Raw genomic sequence first — 16,944 nt, 5'->3', positions numbered from 1 at the left:
TATTTCTTTAATTGGGAGGGGTACTGGGGCCTGAACGTAGGGCTTCATACATGGGAGGCAAGCACTCTGTCAGGGACTGTTTCAGAACTGATTCTGCCCTCGGTGTGACTTTGTCCCCTCACTCCTTTTTCAGATCTGCTCATAGGACAGTGAACTGTGAAGAAAGTTGCATTATTTCCTGAAGACTCCTCCATCCTTTCCCCTGCCCATAGGGTCAGTGAGATAGCTCAGCAGAGTGAGCGCCTGCTTCTTCAGCAAGCTCAGGGACAGGGTTTGAGCCCGGGTCCTGCGTGCTGCTGGCCCCGCCCACGTGGCTTGCCGAGCTGGTGACCAAGTCTGGTGTAGAGGTGCATGCCTGTAATCCCGGTGCTAGGGAGGCTGAAAACAGAAGATCACTACGAGTTCAAGCTGCATAGGGAGACCCTATACCAAATACATAAATAGAAAAAAAAGAAAACCAAAAAACTGCTGCCAGTATCTGTTACTTTTGATAGGGGTGGCATGCACCGCACACATTTGAGAAGTGCTATTTAGTAACAAAGAGGGAGAAATGAACAGCAGGAGCTTATCCTGCCCAGTGTAAGACTACGGCCACCCAGGCCAGAGCCCCAGCGGTCTGGGAGTCTGCCCCGGGCTCCTGAGCTGCCCTAGAGGAGGCCATCTCACTGTTGGCCTGCACGCCATGAGGGTCGGCGTCTGGCTGTACCTCGGTGCCCGTGAGCGCCCCACCTCCTGCCACTGCGAAGTTGGGGCTGCAGATACCTGAGCGCAGCATGTACTTGGATGAACCTGACGTGCCGTATTCAGCACATGCTAGTAGTTGAAATTATTTGTTTTGGGAGGGGAAACTCATTTGGCCGACCAAAGCATGCACTATTGATTTAGATATCTTATTTGTAATATTCTGATAATTATTTATGGGTAGTACCCATTGAAGTACTTTCCCTACGTAATAACTTAAATTTTATTCATAACATATTTCATAATGAAGTTTTAAATTTTTGTTTATGGCTTAGGTCTTTATTGTGTTTCTCTTTGCTATGCATAAATGTGTCTATCAGTTTTTTTTTTTTTTTTCTAAACATTTAAGTCTTTAGCCAGGCATGGTGGTGCACGCCTGCTGTCACCACACTTGGGAAGCAGAGGCAGGAGGCTTGCCATGAGTTCAAGAGGAGCCCGAACTACCTAGTGATTTCAAGACCAGCATCAGCTTAAGTAAAAGTCAAATTTGAAGGCTCTTAATGTAGATATTACTGTTACATTGCCCCCGCTCCCCAGGGTTCGGCTGTGGTCCTACATTGCCGTGACGTTATGGATGAAGTAATCTTCCTGACTAGGCTTCTGAGTAGCTGGGACTACAGGTGCAGAGGTGGGCCACTGTCCTTGTTTTTCTTACTGGGTTGTCATTAAGATTATTTTTTGCTTAGGTGGTACTGGGGGTTGGACCCAGGGCCTTTCCACTAAGTCACACCCCCGCTCTTTAAAAAAAAATTTTTTTTTTAAAGTATAACATTCGATATATTATTTCTTTCTCAAGAGAGTTTTCTTCAGTCCATTAAGCCCCAGCTCCCCTCACATGGGCTTTGGTGGAGGTCGTGGGCAGCACCAGCAGGTCTAATTCGGGGTGGACGAGTTCCGCCCTAGCGGACTACGCGAGGTTGATTTCTGACCTGATTTCTGACCGCTGTGCTGTGATGGCACAACTCACACAGTAATGCAGCTTCACATCCAGCTTGGGAGGCACATGACCGTCGAAGACACTCGCTTCGGAAACATCCCCGACGGTGGCGGCCTCCACTGTGTTCCGAACGGACAGACTTCTTAGTGGCCTTATCCTTGGGTAGACACCGGGCGCAGTTTGTGCAGCGAATGGGCTGCACATGACCGTGGCCCTTTTTGGCACGACCGTTGTTCTTTTTTTTTGTCATCTTGGAAAGGAGGACCCGACTTTTAAAAGTTTTAAATGTTGTGACAGGGTAGCGCTGAGCTGCCCCAGCTATTTTCTACCTTGAGATCCTCTGGTCTGACCCTCTCAGGATACTGGGATTTGTAGGCAGGGTGACTTTTACCTGGTTTTAAAATCCACATTATGGAATGTGTCCGATTTGGAAAGTTTCAGGAACTGAAATTTTTGTGGTTATTTTTAATCAGATTATCCTTAAAAACTATATTTTGCAATTAATACGAAGTCACAGAAAAATACAGAGCTAACTCTTTGTCCCTCACCAGAGTTAGGTGGAGGCGCAGCGTCTGGGGCGGAGCGCAGCTCACCAGTACGCTGTGTGCCAGTGGAGTGCCAGTGGAGTGCCAGTGGACTCCTGGGCTCCCGGGCTTGGCACGGCGATGTTGCATAATCGAGACGTTTGCGTGCGCCCCGGTGTGTGCGCGCGGGCTCTTACGCACTTTATCCTGTGTAAATTGATTTAACTCCACTTCCAGTCACAGCCTGACAGCTTTGTCACACTAAGGCCTCTGTGCAGCCCCTTGCTCAGCTTGCTTTATAGACAGCCAGCTAGAGCCGGCTGCATGAAGCCTCATGCAGTGTGACCACGCATCACACTAAAGCTTTATTTCAATTTGATTTACAATAGAACCATTTGTACTTAGGGACTTCACTGCCTCTGGACGGCAGTGTTTCCCGAAGACGTGTCTACTTAGCTTACTCTGTTGGCTCATTAGAATCCCCGGGCGGCTATTGCTGTGTAGAATATCTGGTCTTCGACAGCCACCTGTGACGAGCAGTTCTTAACCAGAATTTCATAACAGCTTTGTTTTTCTGGTATTTTTTATTTTTATTTTTGTTGTTTTTGCATGTGTGGAGGGACAGTTATCAGTCTTCGCATTGGTAGCTTTTCCTTTTTATTGCTTTTTTATTTGTAATAGTTATGAATATGTGTTTAGTGTGGGTTCCTACTTGCTCTTTTAATCTCCAGAACCATTTTTTCATACATGGGAAAATGGATATTTAAGAGTTAAACTAAACAAATAATCCCACTTCTTGTCAGCAGTACCACAGTGTGTTATGACCTGTTTTTTTGAGACAGGGTCTCGTTATATAATTTAGGCGGGCCTTGAACTCGCTATATAGTTATGACTGGCTCAAATTTATGGTGATCCTCCTGCCTCAGCCTCCCGTGTGCTAGGGTTACAGTCGTACCACCACATGTGGGCAAATTGTAATGACTTAGCAATTGTACGTGGCACAGGTATTCTACAGTGTCTGTGCTCTTATATTTCCAATAAACAAATCCTCTATAACTGCTGTGCTTGCTTTATGCATTATGATTAAGGAGCCTGTGTATAACCTGAGTTGTCTTGGCCAGTTTTGTCTGCATGAAGGAATCTTGTCTGTCTGAGCATTAAGTCACCTTCCCAGCAACCACAGCTCTTCCTGTCTTTGTAGGTTTGCCTGTTCTGGGTACCTCACATATATGAACCAGGCAGAATGTGGCCTTCTGAGACCGGTTTTTTGAGGTAGGTTTTTTTTTTTTTGTGCAGAACTGGGGATTAAACTCAGGCCCTTGCGCTTGCTAGGGAAGCACTTACTCCACTGAACCATCTCCCCGGCCCCAGATGTGGTGTTTTCAGGCTTCTTCTACTATAGCTTGAACACTGCATTTCATTCCTTTTAGCAGTAATATTCTATTGAGCATAATTGTCACATTTTGTTTATTCATTAGTCAATAGATATTTGGGTGATTTTTGTACTTGTTAGCTCATATGAATAATAGTATGAGAGCCAGTGAGATAGCTCAGCAGACTGAGCGCCTGCTTAGGCAAGTGCAGGGATTGGGATTTGATCCCAGCACCACATGCTGTGCCAGCCCTGCCCCCACACTCTCTGAGTCAGTGACTGAGTCTTGGTGTGGTGGTGCACACCTATAATCCCAGCACTAGGGAGGATCACTAAGAGTCTGAGCTGTGTAGTGAGACCCTGTGCCAAATATGTAAAAATAATAAAAAATATTATGAATATTATTGTGGCTTTTCTCTGAGCATCAGTGTTTTCAGTTCTCAAGAGAATATAGAGAACCTAAGGAATGGAATTGGTGAGTCATGGTCGCACAACTTCATATATACAGAAAAACCATTACATTGTGTCTTTTTTGTTGTTCTTTGGTACTTGGGCTCAAACTCAGGACTTTGGCTTGCCAGGTAGACATGCCACTGAGCTGTCTCCTGGCCTAAATTGTGTTCTTCAAAGGAAAATGAGGCCATAGTCTTTGATTTGTAGCAGCTGTAAACAGCCTGAGTTTCTAAGAGCAGACGTTTCTTGCATGCTGCATGTGCGTGGCTGTGGCCATGTTGCATGTGTTCCCATTCTGGGACCCAGCAGAAGGGGCCATCCTTGCGTTGGATTTGTCATTGCTTGGCATGAGTGAGTGGAGGCTGGGTTGGAGTCCCCAGTCCGACTTGAAGCTTCTCTGCTGTGATGCTGTGGAGTCTGCTCACATTACTGTGGCCGCATCACCTGCATGAGGTTAGTGCTCAAGGCTGAGTGTGTACTTTCTCTCTTCTGAGGCAGGCAGTCGCACGCAGCGCGTAGTGCGCAGTCCTTTCACAGGAGAGCGGGGCTGAGTAGCTACCTGAAAGTGCAGCACAGCAGTGGCCGCTGAGGAGAAATGAGGGAGCTCTTTGGGAGCTCCTGAGAGGATGGCAGGTAGGTGTGTGCAGAGTTGGAGGAGGAGCTGGTGAGGTAGTGCTTCTAGTAAGCGTGCTTGCATGGGCAGCTTGGGTGGTGCTCAGAATGTCCTGGGAAGATGTGTGGAAAGAGAATGGGGGCAAGTGGGACAGGTGAGCCACGGAGTCTGGTGCCTGGGGAGCCTGTGGCACATGTGTGCTTGTTTTTCTCTTAAGACAGAAGATGTTAATGTATGAATTGATTTTTCCAGACTAAACCTTTCACGTTCAGGCTTAATTGCAGAGTGGGCGCTGTGCGGGGAGTGGGCAGCTGGGGTTGCACCGGGCTAGTCCAGTGACTGGAGGGAGGTGGGTACCGGGGGGCGCCCATGCTCGCGTGGTTGGAGTCACAGTGATGTGTTGTGGAGGAGCAGTAGACGAGAGACCATTTTGAGTGGAGATGCTGGGTTGTAGGACTACAGTTTCAGGCAGTGACTGAGTCCTCCGTGTGCTGTTCTACCTGCTCGGAGGAGGAAGGCAAGCTGGCCAAGTGAAGAGTTGTGGATCTGATGGTGGGTGGGGTCTCTGGTAAGGTTGCCTCCAAGCTGACCTTTGGTCATCCCTGCCTGCCTGCTGTCCACGCCCTCTGCTGTTTCTGCAGCACTTGCCCCGTGTGTGGCTGCTTAGTAGATCGGGGTGATGAGCTGCTGAGCAGGTGCAGTGGGGCCTAGAGGGTGGTGTTGAGGGGGTTTGGTGAGCAGACTCTGGGGCACCAGTTGCTTGGAAGGCAGAGGGGGAGGGGGCTGCCACCTGCATCCTGCCAGGCAGCTCCTCTATGGGACTGGTCCCTGGCCTCATGGACACTTGGGTCCACAGGGCTCCAAGAGAGAGGACCGAGGCCAGATGCCATGCTCTGCAGACCCCCGGAAATGGGTACTGGACTCCACTCCTGTTTGTCTAGGGAGTCCGAGCCCACCTAGAATCTGGGCACAGGGAAAGTGGCCCGTGGCTGTGACAAAAGACGGACACCCACGATTTCCATGGAGCAGTTTATTTTGGCTCATGTTTCAGCCTGTTGCACCCCAGCTCCAAGACAGGGTGGCATCGCACAGGACAGGAAGCAGGGGAAGGGACAGCACCATGGGGACCATGGGGACCCTGCCCTTCTGACCACCGGAGGCGCCATAGCCCAGGGGCCTTCCTGAAGCCCCTCTGCTGTGTGTGGGGGGCTCGTGGGGCCAACTAGAGACAAATCCTCACACATCCTGGCTCTCGATAAAGTGCCAGAGACTCTGTGACCATCCTGAATCCATTATGTTTGGCACCTAATTAGACACTAGCAATATAGGGCTTCTGGTGTGGACCAAAGTTGCATAGGAATCCCCTGCCCCCATACTGGGCTTGAACCCGAAGCCTGCCTTCTGAGCCACCAGGCCTGGCGCAGGGCATCGGCGGGACAGGATTTCATCCTTGAGTCTGCTCGTTCATCTCATGGGAGCTTTGTTAGAGCTTTGCCGTAGAGTACAGTTTGATTGTAATGCCGCAGAGGGTCCTGAATTTAGTACTGAAGGGTATACCCAGGCAGAGAGTGTGAGGCATGCTCCTCAGGTCACCCTGTAGCCCAGGCTGGCCTCGAGCTTTCGGTGATCCTCCTGCTTCAGCCGTGCACATGCTGGGCTTCCAGGCGCGCGCCACCCCCATGCCCGGGGCACCTCCTGCAACTTGATAGGAAGTGTGAGCAGTTTCAGTGACTTCTGCGCGTTGGCATTGGGCATATGAATTCCTTCTAGTTAAATATTTGTCATGGGCAGGCATTTTAAAATTTTGGGCTTCAAAATGTTAATGAGTTGTTAGTTTTAAAATTGTATAAATTGTACTTAATAAACATGCTTATTAAAGCATTTGAATTTTTTAGTTTTATTTTTTATTAGTGCCTTTTGCAGTCCATGGATGGTGTCTGTCTTGTGAGAGGCTGGCAGCGCACACAGTGCACCTTAGCTCTTTCATTCCTCCCTTCCCTCCTGCTCCACGCCACCTCCTCCTCCCCTCTCCCTCTTCCTTCCTTTCTTGGTCCCTTTCCATTTGACAAAGATCTGTCTCCCTACTTATATTTTTAATTTCTTATATATAAGGCGAGCCATGTATTTACTATTTAAGGCCGTGTGTGTAAATCACTTAACATTATGGAGCCAAGGCATAGCCATTTTCTTACATATGATTCAGTTTAGTTTTTATTGCAGAGTACTGCTCCATTGGCTCTGCACTGGGTGTTGTAAAAATCATCTGCCAATGGACTGATCGAAGCATTTGTAAACATGATTTTTGGTGGTGCTCGGGAGAGAACCATAGACTTTGCGTATGCCTTGTGGCCTTGAGTTTGTGTGCTAGGCCCAGTATCAGTGTGTGTTTGTTTTTTCAATAATGGTGCTTGAACCCTGGGCCTTTATGGTGAGCTAAAACCTTAGGTTCTTGTATTTTCCATTTTGAGACAGGGTCTTGTAAGTCTCTAAATTACCTAGACTTGGGCTTGAACTTATACTCCTGCCTTGGGCTCCCAAAGTGCTGGGATAACAGGCCTGGGCCGAAATGCCCTGGTGGTGTCAATACTTTTGATTAAAAACTCCTTTTTTTCCCTTTCTTTCCTTCCCTCCCCCTCCCCCTCCCCCTTTCCCTTCCCCTCTCCCTCCCTCTGAGACAGGGTCTCATTATATAGTCTAGGCCCTCAAATTCAAGATCCTCCTGCCTCCACCTCTCATGTGCTGGAATGACTGACATGCAACACTGTGCTCTACTTGAGTTGACTTGATATCCCTTGATACATAGTGCTTCTCGTCCAGGTCTGACCTTAACTCTTGTGTCATGGGTTAAGATTTCAGCTTCTTGGGCCACTCTTGGTCAACTAGGCCTGCAACAGGATCCTTTGTATTTCTGAGCAGTGAGCCCCGGAAAAGGCAGATGTCAGAAACAGCAGTAACAGCTGTTTTGTAGCAAACTGAAACATGAGGCAAAAATGACATTTCTGGGCCTGGGGAGATAGCTCAGTAGAATAAGCGTTTGCCTGGGGGAGATAGCTCAGTAGAATAAGCGCTTGCCTGGCAAGCCCAGGGTCCTGGGTTCAGTCCCTGTTACTGCAAAAACAAACAAAAACAAGAAAACAAACGGTCCTGCTACAGATAAATAGTTTCAAGTAATTTTTATAGAGGAAATTGAATTTCCATCTCCCAGTCTAAGAAGAGATTGGTAGAGGGAGTGAAGCAGTTAGTGCAGTTGTGATTTTGTTAGAGCAAAGGTGTGTGTTAGTATTGATTGTAAATAAATTGTGGATTTGTTGAAATAGCACTGAGGTAATGTCTATCTGAAAAGTGAAGACTGTATCTGCCCTGATGTGTTGGTCGTGAAACTTAAGTGGCTCTGAGAGCGCTTCAACTTGAAAGAACTATGTTAAGTTTTAATAGTTGCTTGTACCACTTAAGTTTGACTTCCTAGTGTAAAGTGTAGCATTTTAGACATGCATAACCGTGCTGGAAGAGAAGGCAGGCAGAAATCTTGACCGGGGTGGGCAGGCAGCTCATGAGCAAAGACTGCATGGGAAATACGCAGAGCCACAGCTGGATTTCACGTAGCTGAAAAGGTTTTGGCTGTTGAAAGAAATCACCTTTCCTTTGAACAGATTCTTTTCCTTTCAAGTATCTATTGTACCTTTTAAATTTTATTTGCTCTTTCAGGTTTTTACACTAGGAAGACAATACAATGTTAACTTATGCGGTTCTGATTTATTTCACTTAAGTAGGTCTCTAGTTGCATTCATTTACTTATAAAAGCCTTGAGTTTATTTGTTTATTTTTATAGCCTGAGTAATACTCCATTGTATAAAAATGCCACATCTTTTTTATCCATTCCTTAGTTGATGAGCATGTGGGTTGTGTGCATGTTATTATTATTATTACTTTTAAACTATTATTCTCTTAAAAAAAAGGAGCTACACTCAGTTCCCCAGTGTGCCATGGTGGCCCGGCCCCTAAGGCGCGCTGAGACAGCTAATTTGAGACTGGGCATGGTGGTGCGTGCTGGTAATCCCAGTGCTTGAGAGGCTGAAAACGAGTATCACTATGAGTCCGATCTGTATGGTGAGACCCTGTAGACCTTGTACTAAACACACTTTTTTGGGGGTATTTTTTTAGTAAGGGTAAATATACTTTTTTTCTTCAAGAAAGAAAAGAAAAAGAAATGATCAGAGTAAAAAGAAAACCCACAAATTGCGAACGAGTTTTAGCCAGTTGTTCCTCAGACAGAAGACTTCTATCTAAAACATAAAGATTTAAAAAAATCAAGCCCTCAGAATTCAAAGACCAAAAATGGACATCTGAGATGAATATACACCTCTCAATGAAGAAATGCAAATGGCAAATAAATATATGAAAAAAGTTCAACATCATTGATCCTTTGAGAGATGCTACTTAAAACAACACTGAGATCCTGTCTCACCCCAGAAAGAATAGCTGTCATCAGGAAGTCAGTTTAGCAACTGCTTGGAGGGCTGTGGGGAGAAAGGAGCCGTTCTCCACTGCTGGCGAGAGTGTGGAAGTCAGTGTCGAGATTCGTCAAAAAAGTAGATTGTAGGTCCCGTTCGACCCAGTTATTCCCTTCTGGGTATTTTTCCCAGAAGAACTGAAAACATACCACAGTGATAAATGTTTATCCATGTTTATAGCAGCACAATTTGTGACACCTAAATTGTGGAAGCCACCGAAGTGTTCATTAACTGAGGAGTGGATAAAAGATGCATTTTTATACAGTGGAGTAATACTTAGCTATAAACAAAGATAAACTCGAGTCTTTTATAAGTAAATTGATGCAACTAGAGACCTACTCATAGATGAACTAAATCAGACCTGCATGTTTAAACATATTGTCTCTCTAGTGTAAGAAACTGAAAGAGTCAGTACGATCCAAAGGTGCAGTAGGTATAGCGAAAGGGAAAGAAACTGCTCAAAAGGAAAGAACAACTGGGTTGAGGAAGAGGAGGAAAGAAAGAAGGTAAAATAATACATATAATATATGTATATATATATACACACATGTATATATGTATACATTATATGTGTGTGTTTGTGTAAAATATATATGTATATATGTAAAATACTATACATATATGCTCACCATAGCAAAGCTAACTGTAATACTGATTTCCATTGGTTTATTGAAAGAAATAGTACATATTTAATTTTTTGACCAATTTTTCATGTATATTACTGGTAATCAGAACAACTACTTTGAAAATAACAACATGCAATGTAGCAACCATTGTTTATTTCCTATCTTGTTTTGATAACTTTTATCATTTTTAATTTTTTTATTCTCTTTAAAATGAAAAAAGGGGCCGGGGAGATGGCTCAGTAGAATAAGTGCTTGCCTGGTAAGTGCAAGGGCCTGAGTTCAATCCTCAGTTCTGCCAAAAAAAAAAGGAAAAAAAAACCCCTTTTACTGATAAGTGCATTTTTCTTTTCCAGACTTATCAACCCTTTAAGCAGAGGTAACAGTTTCTGTGCTGTGCTGGAACGTGGCTATCCTTCAAAGGAAACCGTATTACAGTGCAGCGTTTTTTCTGTTGATTTTTAAGTTCCAACTTTATAGTTCTTTATGCAGTAATGCATAGAATTCCTTAGTAGCATTTAACGCCCGTGTCAGGCTTTGCTCCCAGAGATTCTGATTTAATACGTTGTCACGGGGCTCTTGCTGATTTTTATTCTGCCTCCAGGGCTGAGAACCCCAGCCTGGGAGTGTAGACATTTGGGAGAGGTGTGATCACGGATTTTGCAAATCAGAAATTCGTAGACTTTTTATTTGAGAACAGTAACAGTTGGCTCCTAGAGAAAACAAAACAGGCTGCTGTGGAGATGTTAGGGGGGCTGGGCCGCCACTGCAGAATGGTAGGTGGTTGCTTTGTGAAGGAACAGCAGTAGCACTCTTTGTACTGTGAGGATTTTTCTTTTCTTCTCAGCGCCAACGTGATGAGCATATTTGACCTTCCTGTTTTATCTTGTGTGATGCAGTGAAATGGGTAATAGACACATGCGCTGAGCCACTTAGGCCAGCATTTCTTTCTTTTTTTTTTTTTAGTGTAAAGCACCACACTGGTAACTTGGGTTGAGGATAATACAAAAATATAGAGGAATCTTTTCCCGCTCCACCAGCATTTGTGCTATTTTTGTTTCAGAATAAGCAACTTTTTTTATGAAATGGATTTTGTTCTAGGGTGATATACGTGGTTTATGAAGAAAAAAACTTAAACTATGTTTTGTTTACCATCTGAGGAAGCAGTACAGATACATCAAGGGAGCTCCTGAATGGAACATTGTTTTCCAATTGTATGTTGTAACCTAAAGGTTTTAAAGTTTTGTTTAAAAAGTGGTTGCTCTATGTAAAGGAGAAATCAGTTTTCTAAAAACAAACCTTCACGTTATCAATATCAACATGGATTTACAGTTTACTCGCTGTAAATAACAGAACAGGAAGTTGTTAGTAAACTTTTTATTAGTGTTTGCCTGAAGTACTCACGTAGGCCTCTCATTTCTGTCTTACCCTGTTAGGTGTAAAGGTTTCACTCTGTGTTACTGGACTCCCTATTGGATGCTGCCCTCTGATGTTTGTGGAGTGGACTGCTTTTGGGAAGCCGCGCTTAGGTAGGCACTTGGCCTGTACTGGTAGATCAGCGTAAGATTAGTAAGTAGTAACAGCTTTGACTGTGATAGGATATGAAAGTCTTTCTTTTTCTGTACTGTAATATTATACAAGTAAACAATGCATTTTCTGATTGGGTTTTCAGTTTTATTTTGTAGTTAAAGCTAGTTTTTTAGTATATTCTCATATGAATGCTTTAATATATTTTAGATGTTATTAAGATAAACTGTTCTTAGGGGACTTTATGACCTGAATTATGATACATATATTCACTTATTTAATTTAAAGCTGGTGTACTGAAGAAACATTTTGTTTGTGGATGGGACGGAGTAGAAGTATTAGGGAACAGGGAGATTGAATATGTATTTGTCTTTACAGATCTATAAAGGAGCAAGTGACATGACACTATTTGTGGGTTACTAACCTAACCTGTTTGGTTTTGTTGCTTCTGGATAAATGAGACATCGGGCTGGCTGGCTTCTCTGGTTCCTTCCTGCTATCATATTTAGCAAGAAATGCGTTGTTGGAGTGAGATCAGGGAGGGACTGTCCCTGAGACAGTGTGGGGGAGTGTGTGGCCAGTCAGTAGCCAGGAATGCCTTTCCGAAGGACTTTTTTTGTGAGTCATACATCTTACTGATTCACTTAAATTCTAATTCTGTCCATTCTGTTTATCCGGCACTATACTGAGTGATACTGTCAGAGTATTGAGCCAGGTGAATGTGGCACCAACCTCCTGGAGCACCTGTTGAATGTTTACAGTACCTAGCCTAGATTACAGTAGCAGCTGGCCAGGTGGCAGCCGTGAGGAGTCACGGCCTCAGGGAAGGCCTCCGAATGTGGGGCGCACGCAGTCGGTGAACAGGCAGCTAGCCAGCTCAAGGACAGGAGGTCAGGGGTTGCTGGTAGGAGGCTTTGCAATTAAAATTTTTTAATTTTAAACTTTTATTTAAACTAATGATTATATCCATAGGCTACAATATGATGTTTAATGTATTTCTCTGGTGTGGAATAATTATATCAAGTTAATCACTATTTCTATCCCTCACATATTTATCTTTGTGTTGAGAACATGCAAAATCTTTTCACTTAGCAATTTTGAACACTGCTTTTAGCTGTGTTCACTTTGCTGTGCTATAAATCTTGAAAACATATTCCTTCTGTCTGGAGCTCTGTGCCCTTTGGTCTGCACTACCCACTTCCTTCTGGTAACCACTGTTTCAGCGTTCTACTCTAAGAGCTGCATTCTCGTAGCCCAGGTTGGCCTCGAACTCAACAGCAGTCCTCCTGCCTCAGCCTCTCAAGTGCTGGGATTATAGGCATGTGCCCCCACGCCTGGCTCTAGGAACTGCGTCCTTTATATCTATTTGTAATATATGTTTAAATTTTTGCATTCTCACTACATTATTCATCCCATGAATAAATGATGGGATAATTGGAATAGATATTGTAATTATATCCTGTTGTTATGGGAGTGAATTGAAATTGAAATATTATTATGGACCATTAGAAGTAAGGTCATTCCGAGTTTTTAATAAGTTTTAAAGATGTAAAGTAATCAAGGAGTGAAATATACACTGATTCCCCAAAAGAGGTGTTAACTGTGATGTATCACAAAACATCCACTTTAAAAAAACAAAATGAATTGTGAACAAATAGAAACACATGCCTTGCTGTAGGTGGGAAAGCAGTAGCATCAAGGTGACCGTTACTCTTCAACACAATACAAATTTCATCTACTTAAAAGAAAATTTGGTCTAGTTGTAAAAAAAAAAAAATCCTTAGCTTTGTTTGTTTATAATTTTAGAAAATTGTGGCTTCACATTTTTCATTCTTACCAAAATTTGCTAGTGACTATTGAGTGTCGAAAGGCAGCCTTGTGCCTTGCAGCATAAATTTAACTGGAACCTGGGTAGACTTGGGGAACTTCCGTATGATCTGATTAGTTTATTCTGTTTTTTGAGGAACCAGGGATTGAACTCAGGCTCTTGTGCTTGCCAGGGAAGCGCTTATGCTACTGTGCTATCTCCCCGGCCCCCTGATTAGTTTATTCTGATTTATAAAAAACAGACATTTTGGCAGATTACAGCATGAATCATGGTAATCATCCTTCTTCCGTGACTTCAGCACTACTCCAGGGAGCTGGGTGCCGTGGTGCACACCTGTAATCCCAGCACTCTGGGAGACTGAGGCAGTCGATTTTGAATTCAAACCCAGCCTGGACAAGTTAGTGACTTAGCAAGACCCTGTGTCAACATAAAGAACTCAGAAAGGGTTGGGTATGTATCTCAGTGTGAAGGCTGTGTGTTCAGGCCTCAGTACCAGAAAGAGGAGAAGGAGGAGGAATAATTCCCATTCCTGTCTCTGATGTCACATGGTGCTGCCACCAGGGGCTCTAATTTTGGCATCCTCTTCTTCTATGTCCTGTCTAACTTTTCCAGTTTGAATTCCTCATAATTTGAGTAGGTCTGGGGGGAAGGTATTTCCTCCTGCTTTAGTTGGTACGTAGTGAACATTAGTAAAACAGAAGAATGGCCTGGCCTCCTGTTTGTATGCACAGTAGGCTTTCAGTTAGGTATAATTTCTAACTTTAGAAGTTTGATATTTTTCCCATGAAGGGGACAACATAATTACCATATTGATGACTGTGTGTTATTCTGCTGAGTTTCAGAAACCCTTTAAGCTTCAGTCATTTCCCCTCATTGTTAGAACTTAAGTAATTTGTATCTGCATTTACTGAGTCTTCTATTTGCTTTCATCTCTTCTGAGTATTTTGTCCTAAAAACCAAGCCAAACACAAACTCCCACAAGAACCTTACGTATCACCTGTTGATTCTCTTTCTCTTCCCAGGAAAACCTTGCTTTTTATATATATATATATGCCACACGTGAAAGGCATATAGAAAGATCAAATATTTGTTTGAAGGAATGATTTAGATCACTGAGCAGTTTCCTAGGAATTATGCAGATGTGGACTTAGTCTGTGTCAGAATTCTGGGATCACCATGACCTTTTGTGTTATTGGCAGCTGTCATTTTACTGCTTTCTAGGGTAAAATGACAGATCCATATTGATTCATTTCGATGTTTCCTGCTGAGTTTTGAGTGCTTATTTTGTGAACTCTTAAAACAATGTGCTTCATTTTTACTGTTAATATTTTCCTAATTTCCTTTTAACTGTTTGGATTATGCAAACTTTTTAATTTTAATAGTTATACAATATTTTGTTTTACTATAACTAATTTTTCCATCACTTGAACTTTAAAAATTAGTTCCTTATTTAAATCTTCCTCTTTGTGGTAGGAATTGATTTTTGGGTTGATGGAATCTGTGGCCATAAGTGAATGTAATGTAATTTAATGTTAGCAGTATTTTTTTCATGGTATTGTGCCAGTTTTAAGAGATACATTTTTATGGATTATTTTAATTTATACTGTATAAGGTAATGTTTATATTTCATGTTTTTAGATTTTTGGTGTATGCTTTTGCATAAAATTTTAACAGTTTTGTATTTCAAGAGTGATTTATGTTCTAAGTAGCTAGCGTAATTCAACACTTTATTTTTTTAAAGATTGGTTTCATTTGAATCTCTTTAATAGTGTGACACAATGTTTTAATCAAGAACAGGGTTTAAAAGTGGTTTTCAGAGCCGGCCAGATAGCTCAGTGGATTAACTTACATCACTATGAGTCCGATCTAGTAGTGACACCCTGAACACCCTGTAGATCCTTCCCTGAAATACAAAAAAAAAAGTGGTTTTCATGAACAAAATTCCCAGTATTTTTTTTTTGCATTCATTTTCTTTATTTTGCAAATGTACAAGAAATAACTTCAAGTATAGGATTGTGTTGACAGTAAAACTGCATGAGGAGTTATTACAGAAGCGAATACTACAAAAGTGAATATCGCTTTTGAAAAAGCAATACTTAATATTACCTAACAGTTCTAAAATTACTTTTGTGTTTCTGAGGATTTAAGAATTATTGCTCTTATATTTTAAATTTTATGTTTTAAAATAAAATTTTGAAAAAGTGCAAGCTATATCTGCAAGTTATTCATCCCAATTCCTAACAGTTTATATTCTACCCATTGGTAGTTTAATGTGGAAGTCATGAATTTAACATGGGATGTAATACTATTAATTTATATCAATCAGATTTCATCAACTGTTTCACTAAGGTCTTTTTTAGTCCAAGGCCTAAATCATGATAACATGTTGGATTTAGTTATCATGTCTCCTTGCGTTGCTTAAAACCAGTTCCTTGTTTTAAGTTTTGGTCTTTCTTTGGCTTTGACAAGTTTGAAGAGTATTGAATAGTTTTTTTGAACAATGTTACTCAGTTTTCTACTTTTCTTTTTAAATTTTTTAAAGAATACAAAATAGTGATAGAAAAAAACATTAGAATGATATCACTCCCTTTCTTAACAATTCAGTTTATGTTATGCATTATTTTTGGGCAAGAATACCGCAAAAGGGGCAAGGGAAATAGCTCAGTGGTCTAAGCACTGCCGGGCAAGTGCAAGGACCTGGGTTCGATATCCAGTACCTCATGCCATGCCAGCCCTGGAACCCTGGGAGTGCTGTGCTGGCCACCAAAACTGGGTGTGCTAGTGTATGCCTATAACCACAGAGCTGGGGAGGCCAAGACAGGAGGATCACTATGAGTCTGAGCTGTGTAGTGAGACCTTGTACCAAATAAATAAATAAATGATTAAAAGAAATTTTTTAAAAAGAATACCACAAAAATAATACTCAGTAGGTCTAATTGAGAGGCAAGGGTATCAATTTATACAGTTACTATTGATGTTAACCTTAATCATTTTTAGACATTTCTTAGACTTTCTCCAAAAGATACCCTTTTCTCTCTTGTACTTAACATGTATCTTATGGCAAGATACTTTGGAACTCTAAAACTGTCTTGTCTCATTAAAATTTCGCTTAAAAATTTAAGCATTTACCAATGATTCTTGTTGGAAACAGTGATTTCTGTGGTGTCTGCCAAATCAGTTTTCTATTTTGATCATTCCTTCATCCAACATTTATTAGCTGGAAATCTACTGTAAGAATGATTTATTTATTTATTTAATTATTATAGACCCTAAAATTTATTTTTATTTATTTTTTATTTTTTTCCCGTAATTTTATTGATAAACAAATAGCAATGAGACAGTTTCAAATCAAATTGGTAAGACAGTTCCCAGTATTTTTTAAAAATATTTTTATTGAGAAACAAATAGCAATGAGACAGTTTTACAACTGATTACTAGTACATTTTCAATAATTAATACATTGCATATTGCTGTCTTAGTGGTTATTCATTGTATAAGATGCAGACCTGATATCCTGTCTCAAACACTATTAGAACAAACCTCACTATTCATTGAATTAAGAGAATGGAGCTATATATCTATCTTAACTGTTTTGAGTATACAGATACAAAATGGTCATTCATTTGTAGACCCCTTTTTTGGTTAGTTTTGTCAGAGAAGGGCATTCCATTGTCATTTAAATACTGTAGGTGCATGAATTCGGCAAAATATCCCAATACAGTCCAGTAGTCCATAATAGTAGTGGGTTTTCCATAAGACTGTCAATGTCCAAAGTTGTTGACTTGAGCTCATCATATTAATAGGGCTTTACTTTT

At 41.9% G+C, this 16,944-nt stretch overlaps 1 protein-coding gene across 1 annotated transcript in view; it reads left to right on the top strand.

Moving 5' to 3' along the window:
* Positions 1 to 16,944, top strand: part of Gxylt1 (glucoside xylosyltransferase 1) — a 53,316-nt gene that overhangs the window by 5,776 nt on the left and 30,596 nt on the right. Inside the window, exon 2 of the mRNA XM_023723566.1 lies at positions 11,211 to 11,303. Within this exon, the coding sequence (XP_023579334.1) occupies positions 11,251 to 11,303 (53 nt within the window). The 5' untranslated portion in view covers positions 11,211 to 11,250. The remainder of the gene's footprint in view (positions 1 to 11,210; positions 11,304 to 16,944) is intronic.

The sequence above is a fragment of the Octodon degus genome, unplaced genomic scaffold (assembly GCF_000260255.1).
Source record: "Octodon degus isolate 3935 unplaced genomic scaffold, OctDeg1.0 scaffold00100, whole genome shotgun sequence".
NCBI classification, from domain to species: domain Eukaryota; kingdom Metazoa; phylum Chordata; class Mammalia; order Rodentia; family Octodontidae; genus Octodon; species Octodon degus.
The sequence above is the reverse complement of the archived record's forward strand: the minus strand, read 5'-3'. Positions and strand labels throughout refer to the sequence as shown.